The following is a 16,311-nucleotide window of genomic DNA, read 5'->3' on the forward strand; positions in this document are numbered from 1 at the left end:
GGGCGCTCAGCATTTAAGACACCTGCCGACTGCTAACGGTCAATACAACAGAGTTGCGTTGGATAGCCTTTCTCAACCGGAATGATTTGAATGATCCGTGTGGCTGTAGATAAAGCGGAGAGTGTACTTCTGGGAAGTAGGGTAGTCTGAATCCATTGAAATGCTGACAGCTTTGAAAATTACACAATCACTTCATAAGGTTGGGTCTAGATTTCTGGGCAGATGTTGCCAGCCTGTCCAGGCTTTCTGTTTGGGCTGGAATGTTTTCTTTCACTGCCTTCCAGGATTGAGCAGTACTATGAAGCCATCTTGGCGCTGTGGAACCAGCTGTACATCAACATGAAGAGCCTGGTGTCTTGGCACTACTGCATGATTGACATCGAGAAGATCAGGGCCATGACTATCGCCAAGGTATGTCCTCGGGACTGCCTAGAGGGTCACTCGCTGCTTGACCTGTTCCCTGGACAGATGAGGATTTGTGTCTCACCACGTGAGGCCTCTTAGCCTTTCATGGGACTGGTCTGTCCTCTACCATACAGAATGGGGTGGGGCTCAGGGGTAGAAAACTTGCTTAGCATGCATGGGTGGGGCGGGGGGAGGGAATCTCCTTAGAGGTAATGGGAATTAGGTCATACATGTCCACTGGAATGTCCCTTGGGAAAGTCAGGATTAATGCTTGCAAGAACTCTGAAAAGAAAGCATTTCTCTAAGTCAGTGGTCCTTAAGATGCGGTTGGAAGAGCCTTAGGTTGAGGAGTCCTTTAGTGGAGTGGTAAGTGAGGAGAAGGAAGCAGGATAGGGAGCTTTAGGGGCCTCGAGCCCTTCTGTCTTTGTAGAATGGCTGTGCTTCGTTGTGCTTTATTTACATTTGAGTTTCTGCATAATAATTGTGTTTGAAGAAAAATATCCTGTGAAGGAAAAAGCCACTGGCAAGCTACTGCTGTGCCCCTTTGTAACGCTGACAAAGCTCCCACGAGCTTTTCTGTCTTAGTCAGCCTATGAGGGTTGCCCTGGCCACTCTGTCTTGCACTCTTCTTACTTGGGGGGAGGGGCATTTAGGACATTCATGTCTTCCCAACTCACTTGTGCCGGGTTCACCTCCAGCTGAAAACGATGAGACAGGAAGATTACATGAAGACCATTGAAGACCTTGAGCTCCATTACCAAGACTTCATCAAAAACAGCCAAGGCTCAGAGATGTTTGGGGATGATGACAAACGGAGGATGCAGTCTCAGTTCACTGATGCTCAGAAGCATTACCAGACCCTGGTCATCCAGCTCCCAGGCCACCCCCAGCACCAGACAGGTCAGCCGGGCCAGTCTCTTCTCTTTGTAGCAGTCAGTCACACCCTTGTTTTGAAAAGGAAAGCCGTTTCTCTGAAAGATACATAGTATGCTGTGTGCTGATATAACAAAATTACCCGAAATCGGATAATTTGTGAAGAAAAGAAGTTTATTTAATTCATTACTCTGACAGCTGGGAAGTAATGTGGAACCTGGCTTTTGACATAGTTCAGCAGAGAAGCAGGAAAGGGAATGGTTTCATGCAGAAAGATTGAATGCCTGGGCAACTTTAGAATAAGTCACTCTGTGGACGACTGGCCAGGGCCGGAGACTTAATCAACCCCCAGGAGCTGGGCATTCATGCTTGCTGAGTGATACCCCCCTAATCTAATCATCTTCTGCTAGGCCCCACCTCTTACAGGCCCCGCTGCATCAGTACTTTTACATTAGCGGCCAGTCTTCCATCACACGAATACTTGGGAGACAATAATTCTTATCTATTACATGGAAGGTATATAAAATAATTTGTCTGCCAGAGTTCTAGACTCAAGCCACAGGGAGTAGGCATGTTTTTATACAGTGAAGGGGCCAGCTTGGCAGTCTCTCATATCTATGGTCCTAACTTATTATTACAGTCACCAAAACTGAAATCACTCACGTGGGCGCCTGCCAAGATGTCAACCACAACAAAGTAATTGAAACCAACAGAGAAAATGACAAACAGGAGACATGGCTGCTGATGGAGCTGCAGAAGATCCGCAGGCAGATGGAGCACTGTGAGGGCAGGGTGTCGCTTAAAAATCTCCTGCTCACAGACCAAGGCTCTACACACCACATCACGGTGAAGATCAATGAGCTCAAGGTAGGATCTGCCAGCATCGAAATCTTGAGTCCTCATAAGAACCACACAGCTACAGTGCAGAGTAAACTCATGGAATATATATTTATTTTACACTATGGCAAGGTCAGGGAGATATGGGCACATGAGTGTGGGCTCCCACAGTGGACATAAGAGGGTGTCAGGTCCCCTAGAGCCAAAGTTGCGGGCGGCTGTGAGCTGCCCCAGGTAGATGCTGGGAGCCCAACTAAGGTCTTCTGCAAGAGCCTTACAGGCTCCTAACCACCGAGCCATTTCTCCAGCCCCGTGTGGAATATTATTTGGTTTAAAAAAGAGAGAGAGAGAGAGACAGAAAGAGAAATTGAGAATTGTGTGAAGCTGGGGGCTATTATGCTGAGAGAGGTGGGCCAAGTGTAGAAAGACAAACAGTATGTGATGTCACTTACATGTGGAATTTAAAAAGGAATCAAACACACAGAAACCCATGCGTAGTGATGAGGAGGGATGGGGCATGCGGAGGAGACGTAGGGCAAAGGGGATACATTCGCAGTAACGTAAGTCTGAGATCCGGCATGGAGTAGGGGACCACAGGAAATAATAATTATTGAAATTTTGCTAAGAGAGTGGATTTTGGGCACCCTTACCATATGCATACATACAAGTAACATGGCAGGAGCAATGGTTTTTCTGTTTTGTTTTGTTTTCATGCAGAGCAGAAATGTTTGCTGCAAAACCTTAAAAGCATGTGATAAAAATGAGTTTAAAACAGTTGCACACCCAGTGAAATGCTCTCCCCCTCTTCTTTGACAGAGTGTGCAGAATGACTCGCAGGCCATCGCGGAGGTTCTCAATCAGCTTAAAGACATGCTTGCCAACTTCAGGGGGTCTGAAAAATACTGCTATCTACAGAATGAGATATTTGGGCTGTTTCAGAAGCTGGAAAATATTAACGGCGTCACGGATGGCTACTTAAACAGGTGAGCACAGCTAATCTGTCTTGAGAGAAGTTTGCGCTTTCAAACTTCTTTTGTTTTCCCTGTTGGTATGTGTGTGTGGGGGGGGCGGGGAGTAGAACCCCGGGTGACTGCTCTCTCACTGAGCTACAACCCTGACCCTATCAAGCTTCATTCTTGCCTGGCTTGTCGGAGCTTGTGCCTTATAGACGCCCCCACCCTCCCTCCCCAGATCTTTAACACCATCTGGTTTCCCGAAAGTGGCCGAGGCCAGTAGTAACTGGTTGACTATGTCCCTGGAAACTGTAACCACCTCTCTTGCTCTTTCCAGCCTGTGCTCCGTGAGAGCTCTTCTCCAGGCTATTCTGCAAACGGAAGACATGCTGAAGGTCTATGAAGCGAGGCTGACGGAGGAGGAAACTGTCTGTCTGGACCTGGATAAAGTGGAAGCCTACCGCTGCGGGCTGAAGGTAACGTGGAGGGTCCTGTCTGTAGCCTGGCCTCTGGGACGTGAGAGCGAACTGGGCCCTCGGCTACGGAGCCTCACTAAGTTTCTATGAGTGTTTTATTGTGTTTCACTTTTTGAAAACACACCTTATCTTTAGAATTATTGTAGGTTTATAGGAAAACTGACAGGATAGAGCTCACAAACATTGCATTTCTGTTAGTGTCAGCATCATACATTTGTGTGATCTGTTTGGTATAAGTGGTGAGTTGGTAATGTCATGTTAGTATAGGCTAAAGCCCATGCCTTTCGGTTTTTTCTAAAGAAAGGTTCTCACATAGGTCACATTGGTCTCAAAAGCACTATATAGCCAAGGCTGTCCTAGAACTCCAGAGCTCTTGCTTCACCTCCTGACCCTGGGATTATAGGTATGCACTACCCCACCCACACACAGCCCACACTTTATTCAGACATGTAACTAGGCTTCATGGTGTTTGAGGCTTTTTGCATGACTAATGTCAGCCATTGACAGGAAACTCGGTTTTCCAGTGTCTGTTAGCAGGGACAGCATGGAAGTGATCTGTAGTGGAAATCATTGGGAGAGTGCTGGGTTAGAATGATTTCTTCACTTTGGGCCAAGTATGGTAGTTCATGCCTGTAATCCCAGTACTTGAGAGGCAGAGGCAAGGGGATTGCCATCTTTGAGATACTGAGGATCAAGTCCAGAGCCTTGTGACTGTTAAGCTTCTGCTCTGACTCTGGGCTGTGTCCCCAGGCCTTCCTCTTTTAAAGTCAATGGTATGAGCCAGGCTGTAGCTCAGTGTTAGAACGCTGTTCGCCACAGCACCAGAAAAAGATAAGTGAATAAAATAAACAGTGACTTTGGGGTAGCAAACAATGGAGGGAGAGGTTAACTTGTGTGCACCTTTTCCCCCCTTTAACTTGCAGAAAATAAAAAATGACTTGAACCTGAAAAAGTCCCTGCTGGCCACCATGAAGACGGAGCTGCAGAAGGCCCAGCAGATCCACTCACAGTCCTCGCAGCAGTATCCACTCTACGACCTGGACCTGGGCAAATTCAACGAGAAAGTGACGCAGCTGACAGACCGCTGGCAGAAGATAGACAAACAGATAGACTTCAGGTGTGTCGGCCTCCTTCCCGATCATCTTCCCGTTTGCCACTAGAGGCCACCATTGCCAAAAAGCAGTGCCTTTACTTGGCCGGCCTGCTTTCTGTCGCTGGTTTTGACTAGTCCTGAACAGTTTTCCACGACTGTCCTCCTACTGTGCACAGCCTTTGTGAGTGGCTTCCGCACGGTGTGTAGCTTCCTGGCTTCGTGTCTGTGGTGGCACGTTTTGGGCACCTTGTTTATTTACTCATCTTTACTCCTTTATGTGGTAGTGGGGATTGAACCCATGACCGTCCCCCCTCCTAGACAAGTGTACTGCTGCCCCATGCAGCCAAGATGGGCCTTAAACTCTTTATCTTCCTGCCTCTACCTCCCAACTGGGACCACCCCCAGTTTTCATCTCTTTCTGTGGCTGGCTGCTATTCCTTTGTTTGAAATTGTATGGTTGATGGCTATTCGGGGTTTGAGTTTGGGGATGTGATGAGAAAATGATATGATAAATATTCATGTGTGTTTTTGTGCTTGCATGTTGTCACTCCTTTTAGGTGGGCACCAAGGAGAATTGCCGGCTGACTTTATGTGTTACATATTCTGACGTGTAATAAGAGTGTATGAATAATTTTATAGCCAGGCACGGTGTCGCACGCTCATAATCCCAGCACTTGGGGAGACAGAGCCAGGCAGATCTCTGTGAATTTGAGGCCAACCTGGTCTACAAAGCAAGTCTAAGATAGCTAAGGCTACACAGAGAAACCTTGTCTTGAAAACACAACAACAAAAACCAAAAAATAACTTTATACGTTTTCCCTAGATTGTGGGACCTAGAGAAGCAAATAAAACAGCTGAGGAATTACCGAGATAACTATCAAAGCTTCTGCAAGTGGCTCTATGACGCCAAACGCCGCCAGGACTCTTTAGAATCCATGAAGTTTGGAGATTCCAGCACCGTCATGCGGTTTCTGAATGAGCAGAAGGTATAGCCACACTTGTCATTCCAAAGCTCTGTCGAGATTAACTGGGTTTAAGCTCTGCTTGCCCCTGGTTTCGCAGGATGACTATTTCATACTATAAATCCACCTTGTGAATGTTTGCAGCGTGCACAGAGGAGAAGCAGCTGGGGTGTTTAGAAAGAAATACAACTGGGAAATAGTAACAGTGGCGGTTGTTTTCATGAAATCATTATAGTTGAGTTGATACAGCGCCTGCTTGTAATACCAGAACTTGGGGGGCTGAGCTAGGAGGCTCTTGAGTTCCAGTCCAAGCTTGACCCTATCTCAAAAAGAAAAAGGAAAAGGAAAAAAAGAAATGATGGGTCCATAAATTAGTGCTGATTGAAAGTATCCTCTTGTAAGTAGTAAATTGGAGGCTTTGTTCTCTTTTCTGTTCAGCCATTACTGAACATGAGTCCACATAGTAACAGACTGAAGAAAAAAAAATTACCACCATAAAAGTGAAATAACCCTTACATTTGTATGCTGTAACATTTGAAATGTTTTATTCTCTGTGTAGAACCTGCACAACGAAATATCTGGCAAGCGAGACAAGTCAGAAGAAGTACATAAAATTGCTGAACTTTGTGCAAACTCAATTAAGGTATATTTTTTTATTAGGAATGTGGGTACAGTGGTGGAGGGGATAGCATCTAAATTCACTCTATTCATGTATGAAAATACTAAAGAATTAAAAAAAAAAACATGATGGTTGGCAAGTTGGCTCACTTAGGCAAGGGTGCTTGTCACCAAGTCTGACAACCTGAGTTTGAGCCCTAGAGCTCACGTTGGAGAAAACTGCAAGTTGCCCTCTGAACTCCCTGTGTATGCACTCAAAAGAAGTGCTTTAAAATGTAGAGAATATTGGTATTTCATCAGAATATTAATTACATTCGTTGTTGTCTTGCGTTAAAGACTATAAACTTACTAAGGGTTGTGATCGTATACATTCTGTCCCGAGGAACCTGTGAAAAGTTTGTTATTTATTTACTTGTGCTCAGGCTGGAGAGGTAGCTCAACCATTCAAGGCTCACACTTCTTTTAAAACATTTGTTTGTTTGTTTGTTTGTTTTAATTTTATGTGCACTGGTGTTCCAGCTGCATGTTTGTCTGTGTGAGAGTGTCAGGTCCCCTGGAACTGGAGTTACAGACAGTTGTAAGCTGCCATGTGGGTGCTGGGAATTGAACAAGGGCCCTTTGGAAGAACATCTAGTGCTCTTAACAGCCAAGCCATCTCCCCCAAGGGTCACACTTCTAAATGGCAAGACTTTTGGGTCCCATTTGCTTGAACTCATTGCACTTTGGAAATATCCCCGTGGAAAGGGGATATTTGTTCATTAAGGTTGGAGCTCTGTGCAAAAATGAACATGTTTCATTTAATTACAGTATTATCTGATTGTTGTTACTGGCCTTGGTGAGTGATTTTTAGAAATATTTTGATGATATAAATCTGTGGAATTTTAACTGCTAGTGACTCTTTTTTGTGGCTGTTAAGACTTTTTTTGTTTGTTTGTTTTTGGTTTTGGTTTTTTTTTTGAACTAGATATGATAGCTTACATATGCAATCCCAGCAAGCTGAGGCAGGAGTATTGCAGGGAATTCAAGGCCAGCCTGGAAAAGATAGTCAGTTCCAGACCATTCAGGAATAGTGAAACTTCATCTCCAAAAATGAAAACAAAGACAGGTTTTCTAAGGGCTGGGGTATTAGCATTCCACTGGAGTATTTGCCTATCGGGCAGGATCCTGGGTTTCAGTATCCACCCAAACAAAGATGCTTCTATTAAACTTTGTTTCTCTCCAGGATTATGAACTCCAGCTGGCCTCATACACCTCAGGGCTGGAAACTCTACTGAACATACCTATCAAGAGGACCATGGTTCAGTCCCCATCTGGGGTGATTCTGCAAGAGGTAAATAAGTCATTACATTCTCTTAATGTCTGCCGTCAAAAGTCATTGCTTGTCTCTTTCCTGTTTCCTGCCCATCTTTACCGCCATGCCGGAATACATCCCTGGTGTACATCCCAGGGCTTATTAGTGGTTCTGGTCCGCCATTGGTGTGAGTCATTTACACATGATACGGTTTAGGAGATCATCAGTGGAAGTCCCGGTCTGTCCTTTCTGCATTAGTCTTAACTTGCTGTATTTGGTGAGGTAGACTCCTAAGTGGAAGTTATATAGTATATTGTTAAAAGACAGCTTTCCCCAAAGACATCAGAGGATGTCAACTGGAGCGATGGGAAGGGAACACAAACGGCTCTGGTCCTTTGTTTTGCTGTGTCTCCAGATTCTGGATCCAGCAGAAGTGACAGAAGGGAATTTGCTGTTTGCACTTATTTTAAGAAAACAAAATTCTTCAACTTGCACAGAACTTTTTAAAAAATGCAGTATACAAGATAATTTTTTTTCCTCTTTTCCCTCCAAGGCTGCCGATATTCATGCACGATATATAGAACTACTTACAAGGTCTGGAGACTACTATAGATTCTTAAGTGAGATGCTGAAGAGTTTGGAAGATCTGAAGGTAATTCATTTCCTTGGCGTTTTTGTTGTTTGTTTGTTTTTGTTTTTTGTTTTTTTTAAAGAAAGAATTAGCAAAGATCCTTGTTATCTTTGCCTCATTATAATTCAGTTTGATCAAACTGCATTTCCTCCAAAAGAGCTGGTAGGACACGGTTTGGGTCTGGGCTCAGTGTCATGCTCTTGAGTGGACACTGCACACAGACTTTGGTAGCCTTAGTCAGACGGTGGTGACATCACTTTTCCAAACCTAAATCCCTCGGTGCCCAGCTGAGGGATTTATTTATTTCTGTAAAATTCCAGAGAAGCTCACCAAAAACTAGCTGGATTTTAACCTTTAGGTCAAGTAATTATTCGATTTAATCTCCCTTTTTGAGGGTAGAATTGAGTCATATGAATTTTCGTGCTATCTCTTTGAGTAAATGGTGTGTGGTGTATCAGATCATACGTTTTCTAGTTTTGTTTTTAGACAAAACAAAAACAACGTAAACAAGAACTTGGCTGGCCTCAAACTGACAATCTTCCTGCCTCAGCCTCTATAGTGTAGGATTACAGGATGTGCCGCTATGCACAGTTAATCGTATCTGTTTGATAATAGGGGAAATTACTTCATTTTTTTAAAAATGAAGACTCAAGTTCAAAGTTGATATATCATTCCCTAAGATCATAAATCATAAATGAGCAGCCAATGGAAGCATTATGATAGGCATGAAGGGTCTTTGATTTTTTTTTTTTCTGGTAGTTTTTCTCTGATATCAGTGTGTGTGTGTGTGTGTGTGTGTGTGTGTGTGTGTGTGTGTATGTGTAAGGAAAATAAATACACATAGGTCTGAAGAGAAAAGCTATTGTGTCTTACTTGTGGTACAAAGTGCTTTCCTTTCAACATGATTTCTGGTTTCGTATCCACAGCTGAAAAATACCAAGATTGAAGTTTTGGAAGAGGAGCTAAGACTGGCCCGAGATGCCAACTCTGAAAACTGCAATAAGAATAAGTTTCTGGATCAGAACCTGCAGAAGTACCAGGCGGAGTGTTCCCAGTTCAAAGCAAAGCTTGCGAGCCTGGAGGAGCTGAAGAGACAGGCTGAGCTAGATGGAAAGTCAGCCAAGCAGAACCTTGACAAGTGTTACGGCCAAATCAAGGAGCTCAATGAAAAGATCACCCGGCTGACGTACGAGATCGAAGACGAAAAACGCAGGAGAAAGGTCGTGGAAGACAGATTCGACCAACAGAAGAATGACTATGATCAGCTGCAGAAGGCCCGGCAGTGTGAAAAAGAGAACCTTGGCTGGCAGAAGCTGGAGTCTGAGAAAGCCATCAAGGAGAAGGAGTACGAGATAGAGAGGTTGAGGGTTCTGCTGCAGGAGGAGGGCGCCCGGAAGAGAGAATATGAAAATGAGCTGGCAAAGGTAAGAAACCACTATAATGAGGAGATGAGTAATTTAAGGAACAAGTATGAAACAGAGATTAACATTACGAAGACCACCATCAAGGAGATATCCATGCAGAAGGAGGACGACTCCAAGAGTCTCAGAAACCAGCTTGACAGACTGTCCCGGGAGAACCGAGATCTTAAGGATGAGATAGTCAGGCTCAATGACAGCATCCTGCAGGCCACAGAGCAGCGCAGGCGGGCGGAGGAGAACGCCCTTCAGCAGAAAGCCTGTGGCTCAGAGATGATGCAGAAGAAGCAGCACCTGGAGATAGAACTGAAGCAGGTCATCCAGCAGCGCTCGGAGGACAATGCTAGGCACAAGCAATCCCTGGAGGAGGCTGCCAAGACAATTCAGGACAAAAATAAAGAGATCGAAAGGCTCAAGGCTGAGTTTCAGGATGAGGCCAAGCGCCGCTGGGAATATGAAAATGAACTGAGTAAGGTAAGGAACAGTTACGATGAGGAGATCATTAGCCTAAAAAACCAGTTTGAGACGGAGATCAACATCACCAAGACCACCATCCACCAGCTGACCATGCAAAAGGAAGAGGACACCAGTGGCTACCGAGCTCAAATAGACAACCTCACCAGAGAGAACAGGAGCTTGTCTGAGGAGGTAAAGAGGCTGAAGAACACTCTGGCCCAGACCACCGAGAATCTCAGGAGGGTTGAAGAAAATGTCCAGCAGCAAAAGGCCACCGGCTCGGAGATGTCTCAGAGGAAACAGCAGCTGGAGATCGAACTGCGACAGGTCACTCAGATGCGAAATGAGGAGAGCCTGAGATACAAGCAGTCCCTGGATGATGCGGCCAAGACCATCCAAGATAAAAACAAGGAGATCGAGAGGCTCAAACAATTGGTAGAGAAAGAAACCAATGAGCGGAAATGCCTGGAGGATGAGAATTCCAAGCTTCAGAGAGTCCAGTATGATCTGCAGAAAGCCAACAGCAGCGCCACCGAGACCATCAGCAAACTGAAGGTGCAGGAACAGGAGTTAACGCGCCTGCGCATTGACTACGAAAGGGTTTCCCAGGAGAGGACAGTAAAGGATCAGGACATCACGAGACTCCAGGGCTCCCTGAAGGAGCTGCAGCTGCAGAAGCAGAAAGCGGAAGAGGAACTGAGCAGGCTGAAGAGGACAGCCTCCGATGACTCATCCAAGAGGAAGATGCTGGAGGAGGAGCTGGAAGCCATGAGGAGGACTTTGAAAGAGCAAGCCATCAAAATCACCAACCTGACCCAGCAGCTGGAGCAGGCATCCATTGTTAAGAAGAGGAGCGAGGATGACCTCAGGCAGCAGAGAGATGTGCTGGACGGCCACCTGAGGGAGAAGCAGAGGACTCAGGAGGAGCTGAGGAGGCTCTCCTTGGATGTGGAGGCTCTCCGGCGGCAGCTCGTGCAGGAACAGGAGAACGTCAAGCAGGCTCACGTGAGGAACGAGCATTTCCAGAAGGCCATCGAAGACAAGAGCCGGAGCCTTAACGAGAGTAAAATAGAGATTGAGAGGTTACAGTCCCTCACGGAGAACCTGACCAAGGAACACCTGATGCTGGAGGAGGAACTGCGGAATCTGAGGCTGGAATATGATGACCTGCGCAGGGGCCGGAGCGAAGCTGACAGCGATAAAAACGCAACTATCTCGGATCTAAGGAGCCAGCTGCAGATCAGCAACGCTCGAACCCTGGAACTGCAGGGGCTGATTAATGATTTACAGAGAGAGAGGGAAAATTTGAGACAGGAAATTGAGAAATTCCAAAAGCAGGCTTTAGAGGTATTCACAAATATTTGATCAAAGCTTCACTGTTTCTCAAATAACTGACCCCACATCTAGCCTAAACTACTCTCTGCTGCTGCCAGAGTGCCTAATTTTTCTTTTTCACTGCTCATGTGCTCACTACTTGTCAGAGCCGCACTGTGGCTTTTAAAACATTCCCAGTGCCATTTATTCTTCTCTTCTGTCACTGCACTGGATGCCAGTCTGTTGGAAACCTGTGCTTGGTTCTGCTTTTAAACACTTTGGCATGAGAAAAACATCTAAGATATTTCCCATGAACGTCCCACTCTCCTTTCTTGGCTGGGGCTTTCACGGAGTAGCCGAGCATGCGCTTAGCATGCTCAAGGCCCTGGGTTCAGTGCCCAGCATTGAAATTTTAACATACTAAAATAGAAGGTGGTCTCATCTAGTGGTCTGGACGTACAGCTTTAATTAAAAAAAAATTTTTTCCCCAGTGAAATGTATTATCTCTCACGCAATTTTAAATTTCCACTTGGCTTAGATGACTTTTCTGCATGCATTATTCTGGTGTCTTTTGGTTATGACGTTTCTTCCTGCTTGACTCTTCTTCTTAACAAGCCCTAATTTAAAAATAACTTCTAATATGTTTGGCTTCTGGAGACAATATTTGTGTGGTGCTGGGTGGTGTGTATGTACTTGTGTATTGGTACTGCTTTATTAAATGTGTCAGTATAGTATGCCAGGTGAGATGCAGGTGCAGCAGGGCGCCAATGTGGAAGAAAATTACTCCCCTCTTTTCAGGTTATAATTACTGTTTAAAGTAAGGCAGGTCTACAGCTTCTAGTCTGGCTATGGAAAAAGGGATATGAAAGAGTAAGTATGAAGCCATTTACCAACGTGGCGTTCTACATTTTCATAATTTTTCCCAATAATGTGCAAGGTAACAGATGAGCAGCATATGCAGGGAGAATACAGACAGGGAAAATTGAGACTATGTTTAAAATACATACATAGGAAAGGCGGTTAAATTCCAATGATCATATGTCAGCATCTAAGCAATGCTTTCCCCATTTCTTTCTTCTTAAATTCTAGGCATCGAACAGGATTCAGGAGTCAAAGAGTCAGTGCACTCAAGTGGTTCAGGAGAGAGAGAGCCTGCTGGTGAAAATTAAAGTCCTGGAGCAAGACAAGGCCCGGCTGCAGCGGCTGGAGGATGAGCTGAACCGCGCCAAAGCGACGCTGGAGGCGGAGAGCAGGGTGAAGCAGCGCCTGGAGTGTGAGAAACAGCAGATCCAGAACGACCTGAACCAGTGGAAAACTCAGTACTCCCGCAAGGAGGAGGCCATTAGGAAGATAGAATCAGAAAGAGAGAAGAGCGAGAGAGAGAAGAACAGTCTTAGGAGCGAGATTGAGAGACTCCAGGCGGAGATCAAGAGGATTGAGGAGCGGTGCAGGCGGAAGCTGGAGGATTCCACCAGGGACACTCAGTCCCAGCTGGAAAACGAGCGCTGCCGGCTTCAGAGGGAGATTGACAAACTCAGGCAGCGCCCCTATGGGTCCCATCGGGAGACCCAGACCGAGTATGAGTGGACTGTTGATTCCTCCAAGCTGGTGTTCGACGGGCTGAGGAAGAAGGTGACGGCCATGCAGCTCTATGAGTGCCAGCTGATCGACAAGACGACCTTGGACAAGCTGTTGAAGGGGAAGAAGTCGGTGGAGGAGGTGGCCGCAGAGATCCAGCCTTTCCTGCGGGGCGCAGGGGCCATCGCCGGGGCTTCTGCCTCCCCTAAGGAAAAATACTCTTTGGTGGAGGCCAAGAGGAAGAAATTCATCACCCCGGAATCCACTGTCATGCTTCTGGAGGCCCAGGCAGCCACGGGAGGTATCATTGATCCTCATCGGAACGAGAAGCTCAGCGTGGACAACGCCATAGCTCGGGATCTCATTGACTTTGATGACCGCCAGCAGATCTACACAGCGGAGAAAGCCATCACCGGTTTTGATGACCCATTTTCAGGCAAGACAGTCTCCGTTTCAGAAGCCATCAAGAAGAATTTGATTGACAGAGAAACCGGAATGCGCCTGCTGGAAGCCCAGCTTGCTTCGGGGGGTGTGGTGGACCCGGTCAACAGCGTCTTCTTGCCAAAAGATGTCGCCTTGGCCCGGGGCCTGATTGATAGAGATTTGTATCGCTCCCTGAACGATCCCCGAGATAGTCAGAAGAACTTCGTGGATCCGATCACCAAGAAGAAGGTCAGCTACATGCAGCTGAGAGAGCGGTGCAGAATCGAACCCCACACGGGCCTGCTGCTGCTGTCTGTCCAGAAGAGAAGCATGTCCTTCCAGGGGATCAGACAGCCCGTGACCGTCACTGAGCTGGTCGATTCTGGCATATTGAGGCCATCCACTGTAAACGAACTGGAATCTGGTCAGATCTCCTATGATGAGGTCGGTGAGAGGATTAAGGACTTCCTCCAGGGCTCAAGCTGCATAGCAGGCATATACAATGAGACCACTAAACAGAAGCTTGGCATTTACGAGGCTATGAAAATCGGCCTGGTTCGCCCCGGTACTGCTCTGGAGCTGCTGGAGGCCCAAGCAGCTACTGGGTTTATAGTGGATCCAGTCAGCAATTTGAGGTTGCCAGTGGAGGAAGCCTACAAGAGAGGCCTGGTGGGCATCGAGTTCAAAGAGAAACTTCTGTCCGCCGAGAGAGCAGTCACCGGCTATAACGACCCCGAGACCGGAAACATCATCTCTTTGTTCCAAGCAATGAACAAAGAGCTCATCGAAAAGGGCCACGGCATCCGCCTACTGGAAGCCCAGATTGCAACCGGCGGTATCATCGATCCAAAGGAGAGCCACCGTTTGCCGGTTGACATGGCCTATAAGAGGGGCTATTTTAATGAGGAGCTCAGCGAAATCCTCTCCGACCCAAGCGATGACACCAAAGGCTTCTTTGATCCGAACACTGAAGAAAATCTCACCTACCTGCAACTGAAAGAAAGATGCATCAAAGATGAGGAGACGGGGCTCTGTCTTCTGCCTCTGAAAGAAAAGAAGAAGCAGGTACAGACCTCCCAGAAGAACACCCTGAGGAAGCGGCGCGTGGTCATAGTGGACCCGGACACCAACAGGGAGATGTCTGTCCAGGAGGCCTACAAGAAAGGCCTCATCGATTACGAGACCTTCAAAGAGCTCTGCGAGCAGGAGTGTGAGTGGGAAGAAATAACCATCACGGGATCAGACGGCTCCACCAGGGTGGTCCTGGTAGACAGGAAGACGGGCAGCCAGTATGACATTCAAGATGCTATCGACAAAGGCTTCGTTGACAGGAAGTTTTTCGACCAGTACCGGTCCGGCAGCCTTAGCCTCACACAGTTTGCTGACATGATCTCCTTGAAAAACGGCGTCGGCAATAGCAGTGGCTTGAGCGGTGGTGTCAACGATGATGTCTTTAGTAGCTCCCGACATGAGTCAGTGAGTAAGATTTCCACCATATCCAGCGTCAGGAATCTGACCATCCGAAGCAGCTCTCTGTCTGATCCCCTGGAGGAGTCGAGCCCCATTGCGGCCATCTTTGACACAGAAAACCTGGAGAAAATCTCTATTACGGAAGGTATAGAGAGGGGCATTGTGGATAGCATCACCGGGCAGCGGCTTCTGGAGGCTCAGGCTTGCACCGGTGGCATCATCCACCCTACCACCGGCCAGAAGTTGTCCCTTCAGGATGCAGTCACCCAGGGTCTCATTGACCAAGATATGGCCACCAGGCTGAAGCCTGCCCAGAAGGCCTTCATTGGCTTTGAAGGTGTGAAGGGAAAGAAGAAGATGTCAGCAGCCGAGGCAGTGAAAGAAAAATGGCTCCCCTACGAGGCAGGCCAGCGCTTCCTGGAGTTCCAGTTCCTCACTGGAGGCCTTGTCGACCCGGAAGTGCATGGGAGGATCAGCATTGAAGAAGCCATCCGCAAAGGTTTCATCGATGGCCGTGCAGCTCAGAGGTTGCAGGACATCAGCAGCTATGCCAAAATCCTCACCTGCCCCAAAACCAAGTTGAAAATCTCCTACAAGGATGCCATGAATCGCTCCATGGTGGAAGACATCACAGGGCTGCGCCTCCTGGAAGCCGCCTCGGTGTCCTCCAAGGGTCTGCCTAGCCCTTATAACATGTCTGCCCCAGGCTCCCGCTCTGGTTCCAGGTCGGGATCTCGCTCAGGCTCCCGCTCCGGTTCCCGCAGCGGGTCTCGGAGAGGAAGCTTCGATGCGACAGGGAATTCCTCCTACTCCTATTCCTACTCATTTAGCAGTAGCTCCATTGGGCACTAGAGGTCAGAGGTGGTTGCCGTGGCTTAGTATCATTTGTATGAAGTTCTCCTGCATCTTAAATAACAAAAGACAACCTGGTACTTGCAGTTTAGCAGTAGTTTCTATGCTTCAAATGTAGCTGCAATAAAATTCAAGTAGGAACGGCTCATTTGGCTCCGTAGCTTTTGGTTCAACTAATGTAGTGTATGCTTCCATATACTGAATGAGAAACAGTAATCACTTGTAAGGATAGCACAGATTGAATTTGGAGTTTATTTCTTCTCTTCTATGTTTTGATTTCTGTAAGTTTCCTTGGCCTGTAAGGTCCAATTTCTGTCTTTGGAGATACAAGAAATTAAACTGACTGCTGGTGTTTTAGTCCTCATTTTGTTTCTCACCTAAATTGTTCCACTTTCTGTATTAGGAGAAAACCATCCCCTCCCCACTCCAAGCATTTTGGCCCAAGTTTCCTTTAGTTTGAGAACATAGATTTGTATTACCCATATGCTCTTGGATGACCTGGTCTGGTTTGGTATTACTTTGACTATGTCCACAATAGCAGCAATCTTTGCTTTTTATCAGTCAAGGGTTCCTGTTGATTTGGCTTGTCATTTTCCATGTGCTTTAAAAAGGGTCTTTATGAAGTTTGCTGTTCTGGCAATAAAGTTTTAGACTTTGGAAA

General features: G+C 46.7%; 1 protein-coding gene across 2 annotated transcripts in view; it reads left to right on the forward strand.

Annotated features, from left to right (window-relative positions):
- Positions 1 to 16,311, forward strand: part of Dsp (desmoplakin) — a 46,479-nt gene extending 30,168 nt beyond the window's left edge. Inside the window, exons 13-24 of one of the 2 annotated variants that reach the window (XM_021633100.2) lie at positions 285 to 411; positions 1,104 to 1,305; positions 1,919 to 2,145; positions 2,932 to 3,098; positions 3,406 to 3,544; positions 4,468 to 4,661; positions 5,461 to 5,623; positions 6,159 to 6,242; positions 7,440 to 7,547; positions 8,062 to 8,160; positions 9,066 to 11,360; positions 12,417 to 16,311. In XM_021633100.2, the coding sequence (XP_021488775.1) occupies positions 285 to 411; positions 1,104 to 1,305; positions 1,919 to 2,145; positions 2,932 to 3,098; positions 3,406 to 3,544; positions 4,468 to 4,661; positions 5,461 to 5,623; positions 6,159 to 6,242; positions 7,440 to 7,547; positions 8,062 to 8,160; positions 9,066 to 11,360; positions 12,417 to 15,650 (7,039 nt within the window). In that variant the 3' untranslated portion in view covers positions 15,651 to 16,311. The remainder of the gene's footprint in view (positions 1 to 284; positions 412 to 1,103; positions 1,306 to 1,918; positions 2,146 to 2,931; positions 3,099 to 3,405; positions 3,545 to 4,467; positions 4,662 to 5,460; positions 5,624 to 6,158; positions 6,243 to 7,439; positions 7,548 to 8,061; positions 8,161 to 9,065; positions 11,361 to 12,416) is intronic. The other variant, XM_021633101.2, reaches the window with a different exon arrangement.

Source organism: Meriones unguiculatus, chromosome 19, assembly GCF_030254825.1.
Source record: "Meriones unguiculatus strain TT.TT164.6M chromosome 19, Bangor_MerUng_6.1, whole genome shotgun sequence".
NCBI classification, from domain to species: Eukaryota; Metazoa; Chordata; class Mammalia; order Rodentia; family Muridae; genus Meriones; species Meriones unguiculatus.